Here is a 25208-nt window from a genome sequence, read left to right as displayed (position 1 = left end):
CGGTGGGCGCTGCTGCCTCAGCTCGTCAGTACATTCATCACGACGGCGGGGACCCCCGGCCTCACCCCCACGCCGGGGCGCTGGAGGGAGAAGGGTGTGCCCGCTCCGGGGAGGTCACCGTGGATGCGCCTGGACAGGGACTAGGCTGGTTATTGCATGAGCGCAACGGAGGCAGCGGGAAGCCGGCAGGCCAAGTATTGCACTTAAAAACCAATCCTCGTCAGAGGGCGGGCGCGGGCAGCCTCCCCGGCCCTCTCCCCTCGGCCGCGGCCAGCCCGTCCCCCCTTCACAGTTGGGGGAACTGAGGCACCGAGGTGAAGGGAGCCCCCTCGCCCGTGCGCGGCTGCCGGGGGCAGGGGCAATGTGGGTGGGCGCAGGGCGATGGGGGGGTGGGGCACGGCGGGGGCTGTTCCCACCTGCCCGGGCCGCCCGTCCGACTACAACTACCTACATCTCCTCTATGGCTTCTGGGGCAGGCGGCCCGGGCTGCGCAATGGCATGGCTTTGGTTTGGGTGACGGCCCCGCCCCATTTCGGGGCGGCGCGCGAGGGTCACAAGTTGGACGAAAGGCGTGAGCGCGCGGAGTCCAGCGGGTCGGGTCCGCCGGCGGTGCCCGGTGAGGGCGAGGCTGAGTCCCTACGGTCCGGGCTGGGCGCCGCGACCCGGGTGGCGGGCGTGGGCCCCAGGCGCGGCGTGGAGCTGCTGGCCGGTCGCGCCGTGGCCGCAGGGCCGGGTGCGCCGTGGGGCAGCGAGGGCTGCGAGGCAGACAGCGGGCGCGAGGCGCGGCTTAGGCGCCGCGCAGGTAGCGCAGGCCCAGCGCGGGGCGCAGCAGGGGAGCCGGGTGCGCCACCGAAGGGCGAGGTCCGCGGTGCCCTGGGGCTGGCAGGCGCGCCAGGGGGACTGGCTGCAGGGGCGGGTCCGGGTGAGGCGGCAGCAGTGGCGACAGTGGGTGCAGGCCCCGGGGGCAGGCGGCGCACGAGGCGCGGTGAGCCGAGTGCCAGGGGCCCAACAAGCGGGCGTGCGACTTGTGGACAGAAGCTCATGGCCACGGCCTGCTGCAGCGTGGCAATGGCTGAGGTGCCCTGTGGAGGTGGCGGTGGTGGCGGGAAGAGGCCGACACGCTGGCCCAGCTCAGCCTGCTGCACCATCTCGCGGTCATACTTGACAATCTCCTGGATGATGGCGTTCTCCTGGTTGTTAAACACGCCAGAGTTGAGGTCGTGCTGCACCTTGTGTAGCAGGATCGAGTTCTTCTTGCCTGGGGGCGAGGCAGGGGGAAGTGTCAGAGGTGCCAGCCTCTGCACAGCAGGCATGCCTGGGCGCCTCGTCCAACCAATAGGCCAGTGTCCCAGTGCCTGGTGTGCACAGCAAGCAGGTATTGGACCCTGATTGCACAGCCAGCGTGAACAGATTCCAGTATCTGCTGCATATAGAAAGCTGAAATTGTGCACCTACTGTATACAGAAAGCAGGAAGCAGGCACCTTTATGTGTAGCTAACATGTGGAATTCCTGCTTGTACACAGTCAGGAATTCCCGTGGCGTGCCTTGTGCGCTGCCTTCAGCATGCTGAAGGTCTATGGTATATGTAGCAAGCTGCTGTTGAGCACTTACTGTACATAGTACATATGTTAAGCACCTATTGTATAGAGCTACATTGTATGTGCTTGTTGTCTATAAACATACTGAGTGTTTTTTCTGTATCCTGGGAAGTCCTCTTTCTGTTGGCTCTCCTCCCCCCACACCCTCTCTCGGTCCTGCAGCCATTCATTGTGTCTGTTCCCACACACGGTATCAAGGGCCTCCCTGACTCCTGCATCTAGTCTTCAGCTAGTGCTCAGCCATTTCTGAGATTACCCCTTCCACTGCCTCTCCCCGGTTCCCCAGGACACCCCCCAACACACACACAGGCAGGCTCCCAGAATCCTCCTGTATATACACAGCCTCATAGGATACACATCTGATCAGGTCCTCCCCTGCCTGGAATCATCCATAGCTCCCTATTGCTTCTGAGTCCAAATGCCTTCTACCACTAGCTAGGGCTCTTGTGCCTGCCCACCCCTCTCAAGCCTCCCTCGTCCCAGCTTCCCTGACTCCCGGTAATCCAGGCCCCTTTCCCACCTCAGGGCCTTGGCACATGCTGTGTCCACTTCCAGGTCATGCCCTCTGTCTTTCTACTGGTAACACCTACTCATCTGGGTCTCTACTTGGAATCACATGGAAGCTCCCTGCCCCTACACCTCTCCTCCGTGACAAGCCTGAGGGTGGCTGCCACATCCTCCTCAGGGGCCACATTGTCACCTCCTGGCACACAGCAGGTTCTCAAATACTTGCCTGCTGAGCAGAAATTTCCTCTTCCTTGGGAAACCCAGGCTGTATTTAGTCAAGGGAGAAAATGGGTTGGGGAATCTGGTCCCAAGACCAGAGAAGAGGCCCTGAGGGTCAGCTAGGCCATAGCACCACCACCCCCCAGACTGTCCCTGCTGGGCGGCCACTAAGGCTGACCGCTGTGTCGACTCACCAATGCGATCCAGGCGGTCAATGGCGACTGTCTCAAAGGCCCGCCTCATCATGGGGTACTCCTCCAGCACCTCATTGAAGTTGTCCACACTCAGCGAGTAGAGGCGGCAGTAGGTGTCGGCCCGCACGCTCGCCGTGCGCCGGCCCCGCGTCAGCAGGCAGATCTCTGCGTGTGGCCAGGGGCGGCGGCCTCACTGCTGGGCCATCCCCCAGGGCACTTCCAGCCAGCGGAGCACCCCAGCTCCCCTCACCCAATCTGGGGTCCTTCCTGCTGCACCTGTGCCCCTAAGCTCGCCACCCTGGCCTCTGGCTCCCCACCAACACTCACCCCCAAAGTAGGAGCCATCAGACAACTTCATCTCCTTGTTGCCCTTGGTAAGCACACTGACCACGCCGTGTTGGATGAAGTACATCTTCTTGCCAATGGTGCCCTCACGGATGATGTAGTCGCCTGGCTGGAAGACCTCAAACTTGAGCTTGGTCAGCATGGCCGTGACGAAGTTGGGGTCAGCATTGGCGAACAGTGGCATGGAGGCCACCAGCTTCCGGCAGTTGAAGTTGACGATCTCCTGTGGGGGTGGGAGGGGGACAGTGTCAGGCTTCCCCATCTTATCCTCCTTTTGGAGGTTGCACCTCAAACTCTCCGTCTGTGAAAGCAGTTGTACACTTCAGCCCAAAGACCAGCGTCTTAATAGGCAGTCACTGGAGGTTTTGCCAAGGACAGGATCAGGGAAAGATTCCCTACTGTTTAACTCTGTGTTGGCAACACTGGTCGATGCTGTTAGACATGGGAAAGCATTCCAGCATTATAAGAACTGGAAAGGAAAAAGTAAAATTATCTCTTTACTCTTTCTATTAATAGGACTGCCTGAAAAACCCAAAAGAGTCAATGGAAAACTATAACAAGGGAAGTTAGTCAAAATAGCAAGTGATTTTTAAAAAACAACATGAAAACCAAGAGCCTTAAAGTAAACGCATGGTGTAGAAGACAGGGTACCATTTATCTTTGGTGGAGAAGCTTCAGGGGATGGGAAGATTCCATGTTTGATCTGTGTAGGGATTACGTGCAGATTTTACTTGATAGAATGTCCATCAGGTGAGCCCTGATGACAGGAGGGGTACTTTTCTCTAAGGTACATTTCAATAAGAAGGAGTGCTTACCATAAAGAGAAAAACCCAGCTTTTTGTACAAACAAAGCCACTCCAAAGAAGATGCAATGCGTGAGAAGACCCTGTATCCACCCAGATAAAGAGCTATATGAGGTGGCGTGGCATGAGTTTAACAAGACACGTCCAACCCTACATGAAGATGTACTGAAACCCCCCAAAGGCACAGAAGAGCCATGAACACATGCCACTTACCATCTTTGACACAGGAGACACCCTTTCTCCCTGGGTAGGGCCACAGTGCACAGCCTGTGGAAATGCTGCCTGGCTCGCTTCTTAACAACCGGGGCTGTTCACTCAATACACAAGCAGAAACATCAGGAAACCCATGACAAAGAAGAGGAGGGGGCTTTCCTGGTGACTCAGTTGGTAAAGAATCCGCCTGCCAATGCAGGAGCCACAGCTTGGATCCCTGATGGGGAAGATCCCACATGCCATGGAGCAGCTAAGCCAGTGCACCGCAACTGCTGAGCCTGTGCTCTAGAGCTCGGGAACCGCAGCTACTGAGCCTGTGTGCCGCAACTACTGAAGCCCGCACACTCTAGATCCTGTGTCCAGGAAACAAGACACTGCAATGAGAAGCCTACACACCGTAGAGCCTGTGCTCTGAAACAAGAGAAGCTACCACAATGAGAAGCCTGCACACCGCAACTAGAGAAAAGCCTGTGTAGCAACAAAGACCCAGCTTAGCCCAAAATAAGAAAGAGCAGAGGACTCAGCCTCCAAGGCACCAAAACACACTGAAAACTTGCGACACAAACAGTGTGGGTTTGGTGCACACAAAGCAGACAGGCCTGTGGGCCAGATGAAAAGTCCAGAAACAGACCAGGCACGAGGGCGGTTCACCCAGAGCCTGAGGGTGCAGCCCCACAGCAGGAGAGCCTGGACCCTTCCTCACGCCAGTTCCAGGACAGATTCCAAAGGCATCAGGGGTCCACATGCAAAACAGGGGACCACACATATCGGAAGAAGACACAGGAGAATTTCTCTAAAACCTAGGTGTAGAGCAGGCAGGTGTTAGGTACCTGCTTTGTAGAGTGAGCATGTACTGCATGCCTGCTATACACAGAGAGGAGATATTGAAGACTTGTGTGCAGCAGTCAGGTTTGAGCACCTGCAGTATGCAGCAAGCGTACATGGAATACCTGCTGTACACAGCAAGCATACACAAAGCACCTGATGTATACAGCATAAAAATTCCACATGGGGGAGAAACCACAATCAGCAAGGTTTAAAGACAAATGGTGGGACTTCCCTGGCAGTCCAGTGGTTAAGATTTCACCTTCTGATGCAGGGCTGCAGCAGATTCAATCCCTGGTTAGGAAGCCAAGATCCCACACACCTTTTGGCCAGAAAACCAAAACGTAACACAGAAGCAATAGTGTAATAAATTCAAGGATGACTAAAAATGGTCCATGTCAGAAAAAAATCTCAAAAAAGACAAATGGTCACGGGGTGGAAATCTACATCACCAAGAGGTAAAGTCCTCCAGGTTTTTAGGGAATTCCCTGGCAGGTCCAGTGACTAGGACTCGATGCTGTCACTGCCAAGGGCCCAGATTTGGGTTGATTCTTAGTTGAGGAACCATCTGGCAGCCTCATGGTTTGGCCAAAAACAAAACAGTTACCAGAGGGGAAAGGGGTAGGTAATTGCAGAGTTTGGGATTAGCAGATATTATATGTAAAATAGATAAGGTCCTACTATGTAGCACAGAAAGCTCTTAACCTGTAATAAACCATAATGGAAAAGAATCTATAAGAGTGTGTATAGATAGATGAGTCATTGCTGTACACCAGAAACTGACACAGCATTATAAATCAACTGTGTGCTGTGCTAAGTTGCTTCAGTAGTGTCTGACTCTTTGCAGCCCCATGGACTGTAGCCCACCAGGCTCCTCTGTGGATTCTCTAGGCAGGTATACTGGAGTGGGTTGCTGTGACCTCCTCCAGGGGATCTTCCCAGAGGATCAACTATACTTCAATTAAAAATAAAATTTTCTAAAAAAGGCCAAAAGTTCCGAAGGAAAACAAAAGTTACGGACAATTCACAGAAACACAAGCCCTTGATCACAGGGAAACTCTCCCAAAAGAAGAGAATGCACCTGAGTGTAGCTCCTTGGGGCTCACCTCTCACTGAGCATTTGGGAACCAGCTCCCAGGGCATCCCTTGTGTCACCCTCAGAGGGATCGAAGGGTGTGCCCCTCCCTCGCCTCTCTGGGCGCCACGAGCTCCTCCCTCAATGCGAAGGATGGGCTCAGAGAGGGGGCGCTGGGAGTGCCGACACCTGGAGGCCCACAGGCGTCCATGGTTTTGTAAGAAAACGGATGGAGAGCCGGAGGAACCCGGTGGAGGGACAGGACAGAAGATGGCTATCTTCTGCCTATATCCAGTTTTGCCAGTTTAACTTGATGTAAATGTCTAAGTAAAGATCAAATACAGATCACCAGGAGCTCACTTCTCTCAGAACCCCCTACCTCCCTCAGGGGCCCGTTGAGCTCGCCGAGGATGCTGTCCTCGTCGAACATCTTGCCCTGGTAGCGGTGCTCGTAGTAGTCGTGGATCTTCTGGCGGAAGTCGGCTGGCAGCTTGTGGAAGGACATGTACTGCTCCACTTGCTTGTACTGTAACAGGATGGGGGGGCCCGGGTCAGCAGTGTCCGCTCCAGAGCCCCAGCCTGAGCGGGCCTCAGCTTATGACCACGACAACATGGGACACTCAGGGAATCTGAATTTCAGATGAATGGCTAAAATGCCCCTGATAATTTTAACCCTGGCAGTAAAAGTTAACTCCTGTGTCCTGAATATCTTCTGGCAACCCCTCCCACCACCCCTGACCCTTTGGTGGCCCCCTCCTCGATGATCTTTTTAGAAATCGCCAGCCCAGCCCCTCCTGAACAGGGCTGGGGGCAAGGGCACCAGTCAGGGGTGCCAGGCCCTACTGTCCCCAGGGTGGCACCCCCAGGGGAGCTCGGGCCCCGCTTCCGCCCTAGCCCCGCCCAGCCACAGCTGTCCTGAGCTCAGCGGAACCCGTGACGGCGGGCGGGTGGCGGCACCAGCTCGTGTTTGGGTGGGAGGCTGGTGGCTTCCGGACAGCCGGGGCGCCTGGCACCAGGCCCAGCTGACCCGGCCGACCTGACTGCTGGGCCACTGCTGGGGGTGCGGCAGCTGCTGGGCCAAGGCCAGCCCTGGGGTAGCAGTACAGGGACAGGTGGGGCAGGGTTTGGGGAACTGGGCCATCCTTGGCCCGAGGGAGGGGAAACTGAGGCAGAAGACTGATGCTGACCTCCAGGAAGTGCTGGTCTATGGGGCCACATTGGCCTCGCCCCAGGGAGGCTAAGTTCCAGGACATCCTTGCTTCCCAGAGGCCTCCCTTGTGTCCTTGAGCAACCCCAGCACCCCCACCCTTCCTGGGACAGCCCAGAGACACCCCTCACCAAGGGGTCTCCTGGCCCTGTCCTTTCCCCGTCATTGGCCCCTGTGTCCCCTCTAGACTTCTTCCTCAGGGCTCTGAGCTTTCTCACTGTCCTTCTGTGAGCTGCTCCCCCCACCAAGGAGTGGGGGGGGATGTTCAGTCCTGATCACAGCCACAGATCCTTTTGAGGTCCCCATCCCCTCTACCCCTCTGGCCTCCATCCTGAGCACAACGCATGGAGCTGGAGGGACATGGGGTGGACCCCAGACCCTCGGGGGTTCCTCCCCCCTCAGACCTTCTCCTGGTACTGGCGCCTTGAGGAGTCCAGCGACTGGATGAGGGCGGTGGCGTGGCCAATGAACATGGCGTAGCAGGTGGCACCCACGATCATGCTCAGCATGGTCAGCCAGATGTCCGTCATGCTTTCTGGCGCCTGCCGCCCGTACCCGATGCACAGCATGTGGCTCATGGCCTTGAACAGCGCGAAGGAGTAGAGCTCGCTCCATGAGTGGTTCTGCAAGTCCAAGGGTGGGTGGTGGGCAGGGGCTCGCAGTCCCCAGGGAGCCTCTTGACAACCCCCCCCCCCCAGGGCCCTGCCTGCCCACCCTTCCCCAGGCATCCAGCTCCCTGTGTCCAGAGTCAACCAAGGGAAACTAGATTCAGGCAGCCAACGTGATGTGTACACATGTTACAGCAACTCAGCAGAGGGCTGGCATGAAGCCACCTCCCCACTTCATTCCTGGGGAAACAGGCTCCGAGCAGCTAGAGTCCAGCCCTGGGTGTTCAAGAGCCCTCACCACTTTACAACTTCTGATGAGTGTCTTTGAGGCCAAAGAATGGGGAAGTCCTGGGGACAGTGAGCTGAGGACACTGAACTGATCAGAGGGGCAGGGAGGAAGAGGCATCAGACAGGACCAGGAAGAAACCCACCACCCCCTGCCAGTCCTCAGTTGAACCAGCTAGGGGAGGGGCAGCAGGCCCCGTTCAGGAAACAGGACCACATGCCCGGGTGTCCGGCCAGACAATGAGCTGCCTCAGCCAGGCAGCTGTGCCAGGCGCTGGGCTGGGCGCCCAAGGGTTTTCCCTCCACTGCTCCCGCCCATCAATGCCCACCTGCCCTGTGCCCCAAATGCATCCCAGCGGGAGAAAGGCTTGTTAACAGTCTCAGCCAGAAAGCAATAGGTGCTCCTGAATCTCCCAATTTTTTACTTCTCAAGACCGATGATACCACTTTCCCATTTGAGGACTATGATAAAATTGTCATTTAAACACATGGGTGCAAATAAAATGGGCTTCCCAGGTGGTTCAGTGGGAAAGAGTCTGCCTGCCAATGCAGGAGATGCGGGTTCGATCCTTGGGTTTGGAAAATCCCCTTGAGGAAATGGCAACCCATTCCAGTATTCTTGCGTGGAGAATCTCACGGACAGAGAAGCCTGGTGGGCTGCACTCCAGGGGGTCGAAAAGAGACATGACTAAGCAACAGCATGCACACACATGCGTGCAAATAAAAGAGTGGAATGGATCACAAAACACAATAAGCAGATGACGTGATTTCTAGAGGGGAGAGGGGGACAAAAGCAGCTCTACTGCCCTCAAACGGCGAAGGATCTCCATAGTTCCGGACCTGCAAGGCTCCAACTGGGACAGCAGCCCAGAGGAGCGCTCACCACCAGAGGGGGTTTCAGGTGCCCTGTGCTCCAGGCACGCAGGAGGGACACGAGCGCGGGGCTCACCACCATGCCGTTGATGGAGACCCAGCAGTTGCGTGGGAAGTCCTGAAGCATGGGCACCAGGAACTGCAGGCAGCCATCCCAGTGGCAGAGGAGCAGCATCATGCTGATGAGGTTGCAGATGCGCATGACGGCGCTCGCCAGGTCGTAGGTCATGTGGAAGATCTAGGGGCGAGGCAGGGCAGCTCACGTGAGTGTCCGGCAGACCCATGGTTACTCATGCTCCAGCAGTGGGAAGACGCAGTCCCCAACGAGGGGCAGCCCTTGCCTCCTTGTAGCCCCCACTCCCCATAGGCCTCTCAAGGTAATGAAGTGCCCTAGACTAGAGAACATGGCCCCTTACCAGCCTGCCACCCAGGCACCAAATCTCTGCCTGGCCAGCCACCCAGTGTCCTCTCTGAGGACCACTGCCTCTTCCAGTGACCCAGTCCCCACCCACACCCCCCCGGCAGCCTGTCGCCGTCCTGGAAAGTGCTGGTGACTGAGCCCGTATGGTGGCCGAGGGTTGCAGAAGTCAGGTCACACTGAGTCCAGAAGTGGGTCTGAACTTGGGAGAGAGGGTCATGACTTCACTTCTTGGGGCCTCAGTTTCCCCATTGCCAACAGGGCTGTGAAGTCTGCCTCTCACAGGGCAGAACGAAGGAAGGGCTGCAGATGTGTCAAGGATTCATGCAGTGCTTTCTGTGAACCCACTCCCCAGCAGGTAGGGGCTCCTGTGACCACGCCCCTAGCTCCCCGCCCCCAATCCGCCCAGGTTCCACCCGTGTTTCCCAGGCCCGTCTCCGCAGCTCCTGTAACTCCGCTCGGTGTACTCAATGACACCGCTACTCTTGTGTGTCTAATCCCGCCTGTCTTCTCATTGTAGTACGCCCCTGGACCCTGCAGCACCCCCCGCCAAGGGTCTCCCATCATGGCCCGGCCTTTTTGTTGCCGGTGCCTCCTGTAGCCATCGCCTGGTCCCATCACAACGGCATCCTCACCCATTACCACCTCCTCGCCCATCACAACCCTGCCCCTACATCCCAGCCCAGTTCCAGCCCATTACGACCCCACTGACCCCACCCTTGCCTCTGTGCCCCAGCCCCACAGCCCCTGCCCACCAGCCCCGCAAAACCCCGCCCATGGCCTTGGCCCCGCCCCTGAGCCCACGCAGAGCCACTCACCTCCTCCCACTGATGGATGTAGCGGATGAGGCGCGACAAGCGGAGCAGGCGCAGCAGGCTGAGGATCTTGGTGAAGCGCACGATGCGCAGGGCGCGGGCCGTCTTGTAGACCTCAGAGTCGATGCCTTTCTCCACGATGAGGAAGATGTAGTCCACGGGGATGGAGGATACGAAGTCCACCACGAACCACGTGCGCAGGTACTTCTTCTTGATCTTCTCGGGGTCCAGGATGATCTCCGTGTTGTCCTCGATCACAATGCCCGTGCGGAAGTTCAGCACCAGGTCCATGAGGAAGAATGTGTCCGAGACAACATTGAACACAATCCATGGGGCCGTGGTCTCGTCCTTGAAGAAGGTGATGCCCACGGGGATGATGATGAGGTTTCCCACCATGAAGAGCAGCATGGTGAAGTCCCAGTAGAACCTGGGGGCGAGGTGCAGTGGGTCACGACTCTGCCTTTGTGTGGGGCCCTCCTCTGAGCGCTTCTGCCTGCCCCATTGTGCACGCAGGTACCATTGAAGACCAGCCCAGAACTCGCATACTCCAGCGAAGCTGACAATTTGCCCCCACCCCGGGTCATAGTTGGTGAGGGCTTCCCAGATGGCGCTAGTGGTAAAGAACCTTCCTGCCAATGCAGGGGATGTAAGAGACACAGGTTCGATCCCTAGATTGGGAAGATCCCCTGGAGGAGGGCAGTATTCTTGCCTGGAGAATCTCATGGACCGAGGAGCCTGGAGGGTTATAGTCCGTGGGGTTGCAAAGAGTCGGAAATGGCTAAAGTGACTTAGCACGCAGGGCTAGTGTGGACCTTGCCTCCAGGAAGCCCTCCCACGTCCCAGATTGCACTCTACTGCTGCCTGGACTCCTCCAGCCCAGTTCCTCTCACAGGCCCAGCCTGACCGTCTTTCTTTGAAGAAGTCAGAGACCTAGAATAGCCACTCAAAAAATTGACTAAATGTTTCCTGGGACCAAAAAGGTCCGATGTGCCTGGCATAAGGTTGGCATGCCAAAGGAAGTAAGGCTGAGCAGGGAGGGAGGAGACAAGGGAGAAGCTGGAGGGGTGGGGTGGGGATTGGCTCCAGGAGTGTTGGGTGGCTGGGTGGTGGCTGCAGGTATGGGATGGGTGCCAGACAGAGTGCAGGACCCCCACCCCCACTGGGTTTCCCTGTAGGGCACCGGAAGGTTGAGCAGGGGTCACTGGCTATCCCTCCATTTCTGAAAGCGCTCAGGGTACAGGGTGGGGGGCGGGGGGGGAGGCGCTGGAGACAGGGAAGAGGCTGGGGTGCCCCAGGGGCAGGGAGAAAGGAAGAGGAAGGCCTGGCAGGCAGAGCATAGGGCCAGGCGACAGAGGAACCTGAGTGACCCAACTTGGCCAGGCTTGGATGTTTCATGTGATAAATATGCCTAAAAGTGGGATGACTGGTTGCTTCTGCTGCCAGACCCACACACCCAGGACTGATAATGTGTGCCTGAGGTCAATTCCAGAATTCCACCTGGGAATGCTATGCTCTTTCGAAACGGCCTGTCATTTGAGGAATAAATCTATCAACAGCCGGGCACCGTGTCCTGAGTTCAACATTCACCCGTGAGGACAGATGGACGCAGCAAAGGCCACATGGAAAGATGCCCAGCCCTGCAACAAACAGGAATCAAAACTACTCAAGGCAAAACTGTCCGGCGCTGCAGAAAGTTAAAGTTACCATGTGGCCTGGCAATTCCACATGGGTCCTGGACCTACACCCAAGGATGGAAAGCAGGTATTCAAACAGACTGTTGTACACCAGTGTCCACCATGGCACGACTTACAGTGGCCAGAATTGGAAACAATCCATGCATCCATCAGTGGATGAACACATAAACATAATGTGTTCCCTCCACACATGGGAGCATCACTCAGCCACAAAAAGGGGAGAAGCCCTGATACTCGCTACCACGTGGATGGACCCTGAGAACATGGTACTCAGTGAGAGAAGCAGACACAGGAGGACACGTGGGGTGTGATTCCACTGATGGGAAACGTCCAGAACAGGCAGATACACAGACACAGAGAGTGGGTTCCTGGTTGTCAGAGGCTAGGGAGTTTCTGTTTGGGAAGATGAAAATGTTCTGGCAAGGATGAAAGGTGGTGATTGAGCAACATTGTGAATGTACTTAATGTCACTTGACTGTATGCTTTTAAATGGTTAAAGGCCAAATGCTATGTTGTATTTATGTTAACACATGTATACAAGAGAACACCGAGGACCAGGATCTTAGTGATGAAGGGATGCCCCAGATTGGGGTCTGAGGCCACATTCCCTGTCAAGATTCAGACAAAGGATGGTCTAAAATTCAGAACAGAGTCCTTTGTTTGATTTTGCCTCTCACAGTGCAGGGAGAGACGCCCACCCTGAGGTGGGTGTCCTGGGCCATCTGGTAGGCCAGGCGCCCTCCCCATGATGGCCAGAGTCCCCAAGTCCTCTTGGAGAAGATTCTAGTGTATGCAGGCAGGACAGGGCTAGGGAACCCTCAAAGCCTCCCACTTCCTGGACCTCCCTCAGACAGAAAGAGACTGAGGTTCCCAGGGGCTGGAGGGACTCTCCCAAATTAGCAAAAACTAACAGAAAGGTATAAACAGCAGTGCTGACCTGACTACAGTGAGCACCCTGATTTGGGAGACACTGTGGGTTGGTTCTCTCGGGAGCAGCCCTGTTAGGGAAGAGGAAGCCTGGTGGGCTGCCGTCTATGGGGTCGCACAGAGTTGGACACGACTGAAGCGACTTAGCAGCAGCAGCAGCAGCAGTATAGCACCTCACCTGCCCAGTAACCCAGGCCTTCCACTTCGGGGAACTGATCCCAAGGAAATCATCCAAGAGGAAGAGAAAAAAATTAAAAAGTGATTTGTAACAAGATGTTCACAGCAGCCTGGTCTGTGAGAGCCAAGCCTGGAAAGGACCCAAAGTCCAAGACAGTGGTGACAACAGCCAGGTCTGGGCTTCTGCCCACTGGCAAGTGTGACCTTGGCAAGTCCCTCCAGCCCCTGGGAACCTCAGTCTCTTCTTCTATCTGTTTGGGAGGAGCCCAGGGAAAGGCAGGCTTTGAGGGTCACCTGGCCCTGTCCACCCACACGTGCTGAGGGCTTCTCCCAGTGGCCATGGGGACTCCAGCTGGGAAACCCACCTTGGGGTGGAGATAGATGGAGACCTTTAGAGATGAAAGTGTCAACATGATCTGGGGTGAGTGATAAGGGCAGAACAAAGGACTGCTCCAAGTTCAAAGCCTTCTTTACATAAATCTAGAGCAGATGTAGGGCTCAGACCTCTGATCTGCATCATCTACTCAGCCTTGAGACCCCCAGGACCCAAGACCCAACCTGACCGAGGGGCCTCACCTGCCTGCTCCCTACCTCCACCCCCAGCATGTCCACAGCAAAGCTCCTAACCCCCCCGCTTTCTGAATTGAGACCTTCTCCCCCAGCCCCAGTTTTGGGGTTGAAGGGCTTATGCCTGAGGACAAAGCAAGTAGGAAAGAGTAACTAAAGGCCAGTGAAGAAGAAACCTCCAGAGAGCCCAGAAACTCATGAGAGGGGGTTAGAAACAGTCTAAATTGGGAGGCCTAGAAATCCCCAGGGTGGGGCAGAAAGTCTAAATGGCCAGAAGCAGAAGTGCTTCTCCTCCCCAGGTGACACATCACAGACATTCTCTCCTTTTGTTCTGCGGTCAGGGTGTGGGTAGGGGGGCAGGTGTGGGCAGACACCACACTTCCCTACTGACAGACCAGAGAGGTGGCCCAGGCTTGGGATGCGGGGCCAGAGACCTGAGAGCCAGCCTGCCACCCCTGGGCCTGTCCTGTCTACTGCCCACACTGCCAGGAACTCCACCTTCAGGCCTGAGCCCTGGCCAGTGCCCCTTGGTCACTGAGAACTATCCCTGGCTGCCCAGGGTCTCAGCCTCATCCCTTTCAGCCAACGCAGTCCTCCTGGAGGTGGGCAGGAGGAGGGGACTGAGGCCTGGGGTATAGGTTCCAAGTCCCCCTCCCCTGTACCTCCACGTCTCCTGGGCAGGCCTGCCCGCCCCCTTGGGCTGTGCAGCCCCAGGGCTGATCACTCTCTTCTGAGCCTCCATGCCTTATCTGCCCAATCCCGGCAGCCCCTCCTACAGTAGGCCATCTCAGAGACCTCCAAAGACCCAGAGATGCCCTCCCATGACCCAGAGGTGTCCTCCCCAGAACTCATGGACCCCCCCTGGGACCCAGAGACTCCTCAGGACTCAGAGACCTCCCCCAGGACCCAGATACCTCCCAGTATCCCCAGGACTCAGAGACCCCTGAGACCCAGAGACATCCCCCAGGACCTAGAGACTCCCCGGGACCCAGGGACCCTTGGGACCCAGAGACCCCTCCCACCAGGACCCAGGGAACCCCCCAGGACCCCAAGAGCTCCCAGGACAAGGTCAGGGCTTCAGGGTCTGGGGTCACAGCTACCTCAGTTACCCAGGGTCTTTGGGGATGGTAATTAAACCCTGTACGGAGAAGTCCTCCCGAACAAACAGACCCCATGAGAAAACACTCAGACCCTGGTTCCCACCTGTGCCCAGATAGGAACTGGGCCCTGAAAGACAGCAAGGCCAGGGCTCCTGGGCAGGAAGTGGGGGGCTCAGCACAATGACCCCAGCACTCTGTGAACAGGAGCACTCAGAACCCTCTCCCAGGTGGTTCTGATGTCAGTGGGGCCCACCGGGAGCCCAGCACCTGCTCCAGCAGCTCTCCGGCCTTTCTTTGTGCAGATGGAGAAACCGAGGCTGGAAACGGTTAAGTGACAGAAGCCAGGCAGTCAGACCTCAGGACCAGAGCTGGGGACCACGTGATCACCCTCCTATCTCCAGTGCTCCAGGCCCCTCCCTTCAACTCTGGAAACTGGACAAGCAGCCTGTGCTTCCAGGACCGGGCAGGCAGGACCAGGAGAGGGGCCGGTAGGGGCATCCCAGGAGCCTGAAGCTGCTGGCCATGGACACGGTGAACAAGGGCAGCAGCTCCCTCCGTTCCAGGTTGGAGAACCAAGAACTGGGCAGGAGGCAGTCTAGGAATTATGGATCAGATCAGGCAAATCCCAGGGGATTAGGGGCTGGAGGTCTGCAATTAAGGATGAGCCTGGAGGGGTGGAGGGTGGGGTGGTGGAGGATTAGGGCCTGAGCCCTTGGACATGAGTTACAGATCCCAGGCAGGTGTCAGTGATCTGGAAAGGGAGACTCCCCGGGGGAGGATTCCTGGGTGATCCCAAGACAGGGCAGACTGTGGGGCCAACTGGGTGCCAGGCCAGGGGGACACGTGGTGACCAGACAAACCTGTCAGTCCCTCGGGGCCCCAGCCCAGGTGGGGAGCTGGATGTTCCACACAGACAGAAAAATGACTGGGATGCTTCAGGGGGGCTGCTTTAGCCAGGATGAATCAGGAGGGCTTCTCAGAGGAAGTGGCATGTGGGCAGAAGATGGAGAAGGGCCGCTAGGCAAAGTACAGGGCACTGCACCCTGGGCCCAGGGAACAGCCAGCAAAGAGTTTGCCTTTTGGGCAGCTGGAAGGTCTGGGGCTGGAGCAGGGGCATAAAGGGAGGTGAAAAGCGATGAGAGGTGTGGGAGCCGGGCTCTGTGGGGCTGTGGGGGCCATGGCCAGAGTGAGTTTAAAGTAAGAAGGACAAACATCCCTGCCAGGAAGGGGTGGAGGGTAGTGTTCAGGCAGGAGGTGGGGTGGCCTGTGCTCACTGTGTTTGGGGGAAGTGAAGCAGGGTTTTTCCTGAGCAAGTGAGTAGCAGAGGAAGCTAGCTTATATAAAGTGAACTCTCCCAGCATTCCCCCTGAGCCCCCAGGTCATGCCCAGGCCCTGGATGTGGACACAGGGCATAGGTGTGTGACAATCTAAAGCAGGGAATTCAAGGTCCAGAAGCTCCAACTTCAGGCAGGAACCCCGTAGAGTGACAGGGGGCCCCGACCCCCTATAGGGACAGTGAAGCTCCCTTCCTACCTGCTGGGTGGGCCTGGGCCATAGGTCTTCCACCTGGGAAATGGGTATGTCCACTGCCCCCAACTCTGAGTGCTGGATTCAGAACCAGGGAAGCTCTGAGCCCCATTCCTGTCTTGCCTCCCCTCCCCACCCCACCCCACCCCCACCACCCCTGGGATAATTCAGGGCTTATTCTCATGAGCTGACGCATCCTGATCTCCCGCTGATCCATAGGGCCATCTGGGGCAGGAGAAGGCCTCTAGTCCTATTGGATCTTCAGGCCAGTCCTCTACCACCCCAGGCTCTTGGGGTCCCCTAGGGTGTCACAGATACAGGCCAGCATCCACAGGACCTGGCTTTGTCTGAACTCTGCTGAGGGCCAGGAAAGGGACCCACTTCTCTTTTCCCTGCAAAATCAGGCCTTCTGGTGGCACACAATTTGGGAACATTGAGCAGCAGGAGAGACTCAGGTCAGAACTCAGAGGAGCTTACAGACTTGGAAACAGGATGAAAGGCCCTGGGAAGCCACCGCCCATACTCTTTCTGGGGAGATAAGGCCACTGGCCCCCCATCCCAGACATGCCCAGGCCCCCACTCAACCACAGCTGCCTTGATCCCCAAGTGATCACCATCCGAGGAGGTGAAGAAAGTGGCAGAAGGAGTGGATGGTCCAGAGTGGGAGAGCTTCCTGTTGTTCCTGGAACATGCTTTTCCCCTCCCCAACCCCACAGACACTCGTAGACTGTATCCAGGCGCCAGCTCTAGGGTTACCCACAGCCCCATGAAAAAGTGAAGACATGCCAGAAAGGGTTGGGGCTGGTCCTAAGCTGCCAGGAAATGGGGCTCATGACCTGACTCTCGGCCTCACCTGGCACCCACATGGGCCCCTCAATGGGCTCCCCAAATCATCCTGGGCCCCCCTGCATGCCAGGCCCCAGGAAACCATGGTAGGGGAGTGTGTGAAAGGCCGGTAAGCGTATCAAGGGGGAAAAGGCCACTTCCAAGTGCACAGGTGGTGCAGACACAAATCGGATCAAGAGAAGTGGGGTACACCTTGAATTTGGGGAAACTGAGGCAGGGAAGCCTGGGAAGGGCTCCAGGCTATACACAGGGACTTCAGGCCTCACTGCAGACTTCCCCAGCCCCTCCGCAGCCTGTTCCAGACTTTGTACTCCTCTCTCCAAGCCTTGGTCTGGTCACCTGCCTCAAGAGCCCTCCTCCCCGAGGCCTCTGCAGACACTCCCTCTCCCTGGAAGCCCTCGTGGTCCTTGGAGTGAGGCATGGCTGCAGCTGTTCCAGCTCATCAAACGTGAATTGTCCTGTCGTCCGTGCCAGACAGGTTCCAGGTCAACCTGAACAAAGTTGTTGCTCAAGGAAGTGGTCCTGGGGCTGGTGTGGGAGCCTTGGCCTCTTAGCCTCATTTCCCTTCTCAGTCGTGTCCAGGGCTCACCTGGGCACCAGCGTGGACAGTGTCTGCACCATCAGGTCATCAGCACAGACAGAGCCAAGTGTGGACAAGCAGATCCAAGGACCCTCCCTGCTGCTCTATGAATGGTTCTTAAAACTAACACACACCCATGAACACAGGATGCCTTTGTTCCTCTTGTTTCTTCTTGGCCTGGACAGGACATGGCCAGAAACCAGCGTGCCTGACAATCCAAAGTGTGGATTCAGAGGCTAGCCTCCCTAGGCGTGAATCCCCATTCTACCTGGCTTGGGACTAGCTGCGTGGCTTTGGGCAAGTGAATTTACCTCTTTGTGCCCCTCTCCTGGTGTGTAAATTTGGGGTAGCTGCACTCCAACTTGGCAGGATCTTAGGGTTTTTACCTTGACTGGCTTACCTTGTCCCAGCTACAGGCCACACATGCCCCTTCCCTCGCCCCCACCCCATTGATCACCCCCAGTTTACAATGTATCTGCCCAGGGACACACGAATGACTGTGTGGGACAGGCAGAAGGATGGGGACATCCAGCTCCTTCTCCCAGCACCACCATCCCTTCTGCAGCTGAGAGGAAGCTTGGGCTACCCACTGCCCTGGGGAAGCTGCAAACAGACGTGCTGGAGGGGACAGGGGAATGACTACTTTCTGCAGCTACCTCCCGGTGCCCACATGTCCCCATATCGCTTTCCAGCCAGCTGGTGTTAGCCCCCGGTTCACAGGGGGACCAGGTGGGCCAGAGAGCCCTGGAAGTCAAGTCCATCCCCATTTCACAGACCAGAACCATCTACAGAAGGATGCAAAGCCCCCAGGCAGGTCAGGACCATCCAGAGGCCCCCCCACCGCCCCCCGCCACCCCATCAGAACGTGACCCTGAGACCTCTGCCCCTGGCCTCTCCCCAAACCCAAACCTCTAGTCAAGGCTGCACTCACCTCCCAGGAGGGTCTGAAGGGTGAGGAGCTGGAATCATGGACTTTCCTCCAGCCTCTACCCCTGACTTGTGTCCCTGGGCCTCCGTTTCCCCAGCCGTCCAGAGAAAGGGAGAGTCCCGCAGCCCCCTTTCCCAGCTCTGGGGGTCCAGGAGCAAAAGACCTCCGACTCCAGAAGAGGGGAGACCGGAGACCCGCGGAAGGAGAGGACCCGCAGGCCTCCGGACTGCTGTCCGTGGTGCTGAAACCGCATCCTCCCTGGGAGCCACAGCCAGTAGGCGAGCGGAGTGGGGCACACAGACCCTGTGCACCCTAGCTCACACACTCCAGTCAGGGACACATCATCTCACACACACACACACACCATCTCTCCCCAACATACAGCCGCGATCTGCCGTGCAGACACACCCCCCAGAGCGCTCGGCCCGCGCCCCCAGGACCCCCGTCCCCCGCAGTCACATGCTCTTGATCACACACACGGACTGCAGTGACAGGCATCGTTCTCACTCGCAGGCCACACAGCGCACGCCCAGGAACGGAACTGCAAACAAACGCGGCATGACCCTGCTCCAGCCTCGCTCTGAGCCTTTCCACGCACCAGCCGGCTCCACATCGACAACCCAACCACCGACACCTGGGCACGCCACCCGGCCTCCAGAGCTGATAAGGCTGAGAAGACACGGCCGTGGGATACCAGCACGCTCAGCATCCACTCCTCGCGCAACACCCAGGCCCAGGGACCCGGGGCGCGCCTCTCTGCGGCGTGGGGCGCAGGTGGAGACCGTGGGATCCGGCGTGTCCGCTTAACCCTTTCTCCGCCAGCCTCTACGGGGCGCGTCCTTCCTGGGCGCCCTTCCTTCCTCCTTCCTTCCGCTCCTCCGCCTCCCTGGCGCCCACGTTCCCCTCTATTCGTCCTCTCCGCCCCTCTGCGCTCAGACCCTGGTCCTGCGGCCCGTGACGTGCGCCCACTCGAAGGGCGGAGAATGTCAGGTTGCGTGGGAGGGGGCGCGCCAGGGTCATGGCACGAGCCTGCGTGCAACTCCCAGCGCCCCTCCAAGGGCGGCGCCTTTGACGCCCAGGTCCTTCTGGGGCGGGTCCCAGACTCTCCCGAGGTCACTGAGGGGGGCCCGAGGTCACCCGTGGGGCGCACCGCCCCGCCCTTCCAAAGCGCTCCCAGGACGGCCTCCGCGCGCGTCCGCTCGTTGTGCCCCTCCGCGCAGGCCAGCTGGCCCTCCGAGCGACAGTACCTGAAGTCGCTGTAAGGGTGGATGATCCAGGCCCCCGCTGACTTAACGCGCTCCTGCTCGCGCTCCACGGCCTTCTGACTGCCGAACATCCGCAACGAGAACTTGTTGACGCCCGGCTGCAGGAGCGCGCCGAACTGGCGCTGCATGAAGCTGGCCTGGCTGCCGCGCGACTCCCCCGCCGGGCCCGCCTCCTCGCTGCCCGCCTCGTCCGCCGGCCCGGGCCCGGCGCCCGAGCCCGGCCCGGGCCCCGGGGCTGCCCCGCGGCACGAGAACGACACCTTGGGACCCCGCGCCGGGCCCTCGGACCCCGCGGGGCTGCACTGCGGCTCGCCGCGCCCGCACTCGCCGTTCGGGCTGCCCTTGGCCGTGCTCGCGGCGCCCGGGGTGCCCGGGCGGCCGCAAGAGCTGTCTCGGCTGCGGAGCCGGGCCCGCGGGCCGCTCTCATCTGCTGCCTCCGGGGGCGCCGCCTCGGTCCGGGGCGCCTGCTGAGGGGGCGCCGGTCCGAGCCCCGGAGGGGGCGCGGGTGGTGGCGGCGGCGGCGGCTGCTGTTGGGGGGCCGCGGGCGGCGGCGGCGGCGGCGGCCCCGGCGCGGGGTCGCGCCCGGGCTCTCCCCGGGCCGCCCGCCGCCCCCGCGCGCGTCCATGGCGAGGCGGCGCCGGGCAGTGCGGAGCGGAGCCGCCGCCGCCGCCGCCGCCGGCCGGAGCCCAAGGGAGGGGGGAAGGCGGGGGTAGGGCGGGGCGGAGCCGCGGGGGGCGGAGCCACGGTCGCGGGGGAGGGGCGGGGGTGGGAGCCCCTCCTCTGCCCGCGCCCACTCCCGGCGCGCCCCTCCCCGTCCTGCGCCCGGGAAACTGAGGCCGCCGGGTCGGGGACAGTCCAAGGTCACGTGGCTCAAGACCTCGGAGACCCGATCAAGCTGAGTCCCAGAAGGGGAAACTGAGGCCCGCGAAACGGAAGGACGCGTCCAAGGTCACCGAGCCCAGCCGCGGAGCTGGGGCCTTGGCGCGCGACCTTGGCGAGGGGCCTTCTCCTGGCGCTTCGGTTCTCCTCTCTCCAGAGGGCAGAGCGGGGCGGGAACCACTGACGCTGGGGCTCGGAGAAATGGAGCCGCCCCCCCACCCGCCCCCGCGACAGCCTCCCTCCTTTCTGTAGGTTTGAGAATTTCCATAATAAAAGGCCACAAGAGCCCTTCCTTGCCTTGTCACTTGAGCCCCTCCACAAGGACCCTTAAGAATCTGTGGAGGGGGAGGGGCAAAGAGCGGTCAGGCCAGGAGTCTCCGGGTTCCACGGTGGCCGCCCTGCCTCACCACCACCTCCCGCATATGAGGAAACTGAGGCTGAACTGGGCAGGATGAGGCCAAGAGGAAGAACCACCCAAGGATGCTGTGGATCCCACTTTCAAACAGTGAGAAGTGGGATCTCCCAAAAGGCAGGTGGACTTTAAAGTGGGAAGTTACCCAGAATCACAGGGGAACCCAGGGTCTGCCACCCTTTCTCACCAGATGGTCGCATGTGATCCCCACTGGGCTGCCTCCTTTCTCTGCCTCTTGGGCTCAGGCCCCAGCCGGCCCCTCAACTCTGGGTCCCCAGATCTGGGAAAACACCTGAGGCTCTGCTTTGGGGGCTGTAGCCAGGCTGGGGGTGGGGGTGACTCCTGGCATTAGGTAACATAGGCCACAACCCTGGGGCTCCTCCTGGCCTCCAGTCCACACCCCAGCTCAACCAGAGCTTTCTGATGGACAGACAGAGAGCAGAGATTAGGAAGGGCCTGGAGAAGTGGGGGAGGGTGGGGGACCTCGGCCTCCAAAGACCATCGGGCCTTCTGAGTGCTTTCAGACTTGATATCATATTGGGAGCCTCCATCCACCTGGATGTCAGGACCAGGATGGTGAGGTTGGAGAGGGCCCTGACAGTGCACACAGTAGGTGGTACTCAACATTGATTGAGGGATGGGCCCATGTGGACAGTGGGTGGGCTGAACTGGGCCATCTCAGGCACCCTCTAGACTGTTCTGGGCCCCAAGGGGCCTTCCAGGGGGCCATCTCTGCTGTGCCCTCAGCCAGACCTGCAGCCAGATGGGCGGAAAGGCTGGGCTGCCGTCTGTCCTGAGTCTGTGAGAGAGGGGCTGGGCTGCCGTCTGTCCTGAGTCTGTGAGAGAGGGGCTGGGCAGCCATGGAGTTGCAGTGCCAGGCTGCCGCCCGCCCTGGGCAGATGTGTGTTCTGGCTGAAGGGGGATCTTTCATGCTCACCCTGGGAAGATGTCAGTCTGGGCAGACCGCCAGAGCCCTGGGGCTCTGGGCTGAGAGCAGGGAGGAGGCAGGCCCACAGCTCAGCCCAAGGACCCACTGGACATTGGAGGGGCACAACGGCACCCTGCCACCAGGGACCTGTGAGTCACAGAGGAACAGGGTCCCAACCCCTCTCCTACAGACCCCTCCCCAACCCACGGGCTCCACCCTGAGCCAGGCCACCATCCGGCTCCCTGTCCCTCCCTCCCACTCTTACCACTTGCCCAAGCCAGAGTGTTCTTAGCATCATTCATTCCTTCATTCAATGAATACTTATTAGGCACTTGATCAGGGGCTGGGATTCAGAAGTGAACCTAACAGGCCATCCCTACCCTGGTAGGTGACAGTCGAGCGGAGGCTACAGTCAGCATGGCAGGTGTGATGTTAGCAGACATGGTTGTATCCTTCAGAGCTCAGCCTGAGCCAGGACAGGGGATGAGGAGATGTTAGGGGTGGTGTCCGAAGCCAAGCCAGGACCCGACAGAAGGGATGGGGCCTTGTGGATGTCTGTGGGAAGAGGGTCCAGCAGACAGCACCGCCTATGCAAAGGTCCTTGGGCAACGTGATGCCTGGCTGGTGGAGGAGAAGGGACACTGAGGCCCCAGGGGGTGGGAGGTGTAGATGAGCACACAGAGATGGTGGGGGTGGAGACCAGACAGTGCAGATGGAATAAAACTCTTAATAGTCTGTTGTCCTAACTGCTGGACCCCCACTGTGTGGAAGGAAAGCCCAGTTCTTGCCACCCTGTGTCTCTGCCTCTTCCTCACCGGCATCGCGTTCTGGGCCCGGGGGCCTCCAGCAGGCGGGGCCTGGAGCCTTTGTCCTGAAATCTGGCTGTCCAGCCCCCTGCCACAGATTCTCAGCACCTCCTCAGCACACCACCCACACTTCCTGCTCAGTCGGGCCAGAGCCAGGTTTGAAGTCATGGAGCCTACAGTCTGGGGACCCTCTGAGTGAAAAACAGCTTTAGGCCAAGGAGCTGAGACTAGGCCAGGGTCTTGGCAGGCCGGGGACCAGCGAGAGAGGGGCCCAGAGTTTAAGTTCAAGGGAAATACCAAACAACTCCTCAGCCTTGCATGGCGGCCTAGCGCCCACATGCACCGCTGACTTTGGAGGAGGAGGAAGACTCTTGGTCGGGGGTGCCCGCATGAATGCCATTGTCAGGCCCTGCCTGGCCCATGGCCTTAGTTAAGCAGAGTGCCCCTTGCCCAGGTCTGAGTCCTGGCACCTGCACAGCGAGGGCGGGTCCTCTGTTGGCCTGGAATTTCCTTTCCCTACAGAGCCCCAGAACTGCCTGGTGAGGGCACAAGGACACAGGAGGACCGGGGTCTGAGGACCCCCACACCTTGGGCTGTTCCTTCTCAGCTCTTCCCTTTGCTGCTGGGAGAGACCCCTCAGTCCGTCTTTTACTGCCCACTGCCGTGGTACATTGGGGTGCCTCCAGGGGCGGTGGGCCCAGGGACGGGGTGGGCAGCTGGGGCTGTGGCCCAGAGGGAAGGCACACCCAGTCCTGCCCCGGCCTCAGCCACTGGACCTCAAGACAGACCCAGGTCGTGAGCCTCCAGGCGTTTGCCGCAGACAGTCTCCCTGGATCTTGGGACACGGTTGTGACATCCCCTTGGGGGGAACTGAGGAAGCCCCTGTGGCACAGGAGCCGCAGACTGCCACACTCACCAAACACGTGCTCCAGGAACAGCCAGGAACACTTGGTGAAGGAGACACGCGGAGCCGTGTGTCTGTGCCCCACGGCCCGGCCCTGCGAGCAGTGGCCTATCTTGGAACTGGTCCCCTCCCCACACCACATGGACCACCACTCTGTCCCCCAAGGTGCTGCCTGGGGAAAGATGCACACTTTGGATGAAGAAACCAGCACTGCCTCCTGAACCCCAAGCTGCTGTGCGGGTGCCCGAGGCACAACAAAAAAGGGGTTTGGCAGAATGGGTGGAGCCCCAGGGGTCTGGGGTTACAGGCCCCAAGCAAGGGAACCTCTACCCATGCCCCCTCCATACCAATATTGAGCCCCAGCCTCGGCAGCACCCCCAGAAGGTCCAGCCTTGTCATCACTTCCTCTGTGCTGGAGGAACACCCAGCCTCAGGTGCATCAGTGCTGACCACACTGCCCAGTAGGGATGTCCAGAGAAGTTGAAGTGGTGGGTGCCCGGGGCCCAGAGCCCAGTGTGTCCAGCAAGGGGGCACTTGGGACCAGGTAGGGCAACCGAAAGCCTCTAGACACGATTCTCTGACTTCCCGGGAACCAGTACCCTCAGGGGTGTGCACTAGGTGCCCTCTGGTGGTGGCTGGAGGGAATGGTTGGCCAGCAGCAGCCCTTCTGCCCCAGCCCCTTGGTTTTCTGGAACCAGTGGCCTCAGTTGCTGTGAATGAGGGCATCTTCTCTAGGCTGTGGGGTGCAAAGTACCTGTAAAGTGCCCCTACTCACTCCACGGGCGCTCAGAGGAACCAGAGCAGCAGGTGACTTTGTGACACACCTGGTCAGCAGCCTGGTGCAGTGGGATCTGCTGAGCAGAGGCATGTCCATTCTACCTCAGAACCTACCAGGCCTCAAACTGGTGGCCAGCGGGCCTAATTTATCCACATGGTATGTAGGGAATTTTTGCCAGTGTTGAAAAATGCTTCCCTTGTAGCTCAGTTGGTAAACAGTCTACCTGCAATGCAGGAGACCTGGGTTCAATCCCTGGGTCAGGAAGATCCCCTGGAGGAAATGGCAACCCACTCCAGTATTCTTGCCTGGAGAATCCCATTGACAGATGAGCCTGGCAGGCTAGTCTGTGGGGTCGCAAGAGTTGGACACGACTTAGCGACTAAACCACTACCACCAGATCTCTGGCTTCTCTGGAAATATGGGAAAAGCCAGCCCAACACTGAGACCCCTGCCTCTCCGGAAAAGCAGGGGTCCGGGCCCCTCATCCAGACCTGAAGGTCTGCAGGCCTCCAGAGGGCACCTGGGGGACCACACAACCCTGGGGCTTAGGCTCCCCAAGACCAGGGTTTGGCCCCATCCCCATTTGGTCCAGCTATTGGGGTACAGAATGGGCAAGCAGGCAACTCTCTTCTCCCTTGGAGGGTCTCAGGGCATTGGCCCTGCCCTTCCTTGAGTCCCCCACCCCTACCCGCTATGCCTCCTGGACAGACTTCCAGCTTGAGTGAGGCCCACCCAAGACACAGGAACTGCTTTGCCCAGGAGGGGGGTACCTGGCAGCTGGTGTGAGAGCTGCCCGACCTGGGGGCCCTATGGGAAGGATGCCTTGGTTTTGCCCAGGTTCCCTTCGAAGGACATAAACAGGCTTATTAGAAGGGCTGCTGCCTGAAGAGCCAGCGGGTGTCTT

At 59.0% G+C, this 25208-nt stretch overlaps 1 protein-coding gene across 1 annotated transcript; it reads right to left on the bottom strand.

Moving 5' to 3' along the window:
* Positions 1–80: 80 nt before the first annotated feature.
* On the bottom strand, positions 81–20222 carry HCN2 (hyperpolarization activated cyclic nucleotide gated potassium and sodium channel 2). The gene is given in 9 exon segments (XM_014477292.2): positions 81–1258; positions 2520–2684; positions 2847–3087; positions 6160–6306; positions 7392–7610; positions 8830–8991; positions 9990–10413; positions 19580–20168; positions 20171–20222. Coding segments are annotated over 9 exon segments (2706 nt in total). The 3' UTR covers positions 81–551.
* Between the last annotated feature and the right edge of the window lie 4986 nt (positions 20223–25208).

The sequence above is a fragment of the Bos mutus genome, chromosome 7 (genome assembly GCF_027580195.1).
Source record: "Bos mutus isolate GX-2022 chromosome 7, NWIPB_WYAK_1.1, whole genome shotgun sequence".
NCBI classification, from domain to species: domain Eukaryota; kingdom Metazoa; phylum Chordata; class Mammalia; order Artiodactyla; family Bovidae; genus Bos; species Bos mutus.
The sequence above is the reverse complement of the archived record's forward strand: the minus strand, read 5'-3'. Positions and strand labels throughout refer to the sequence as shown.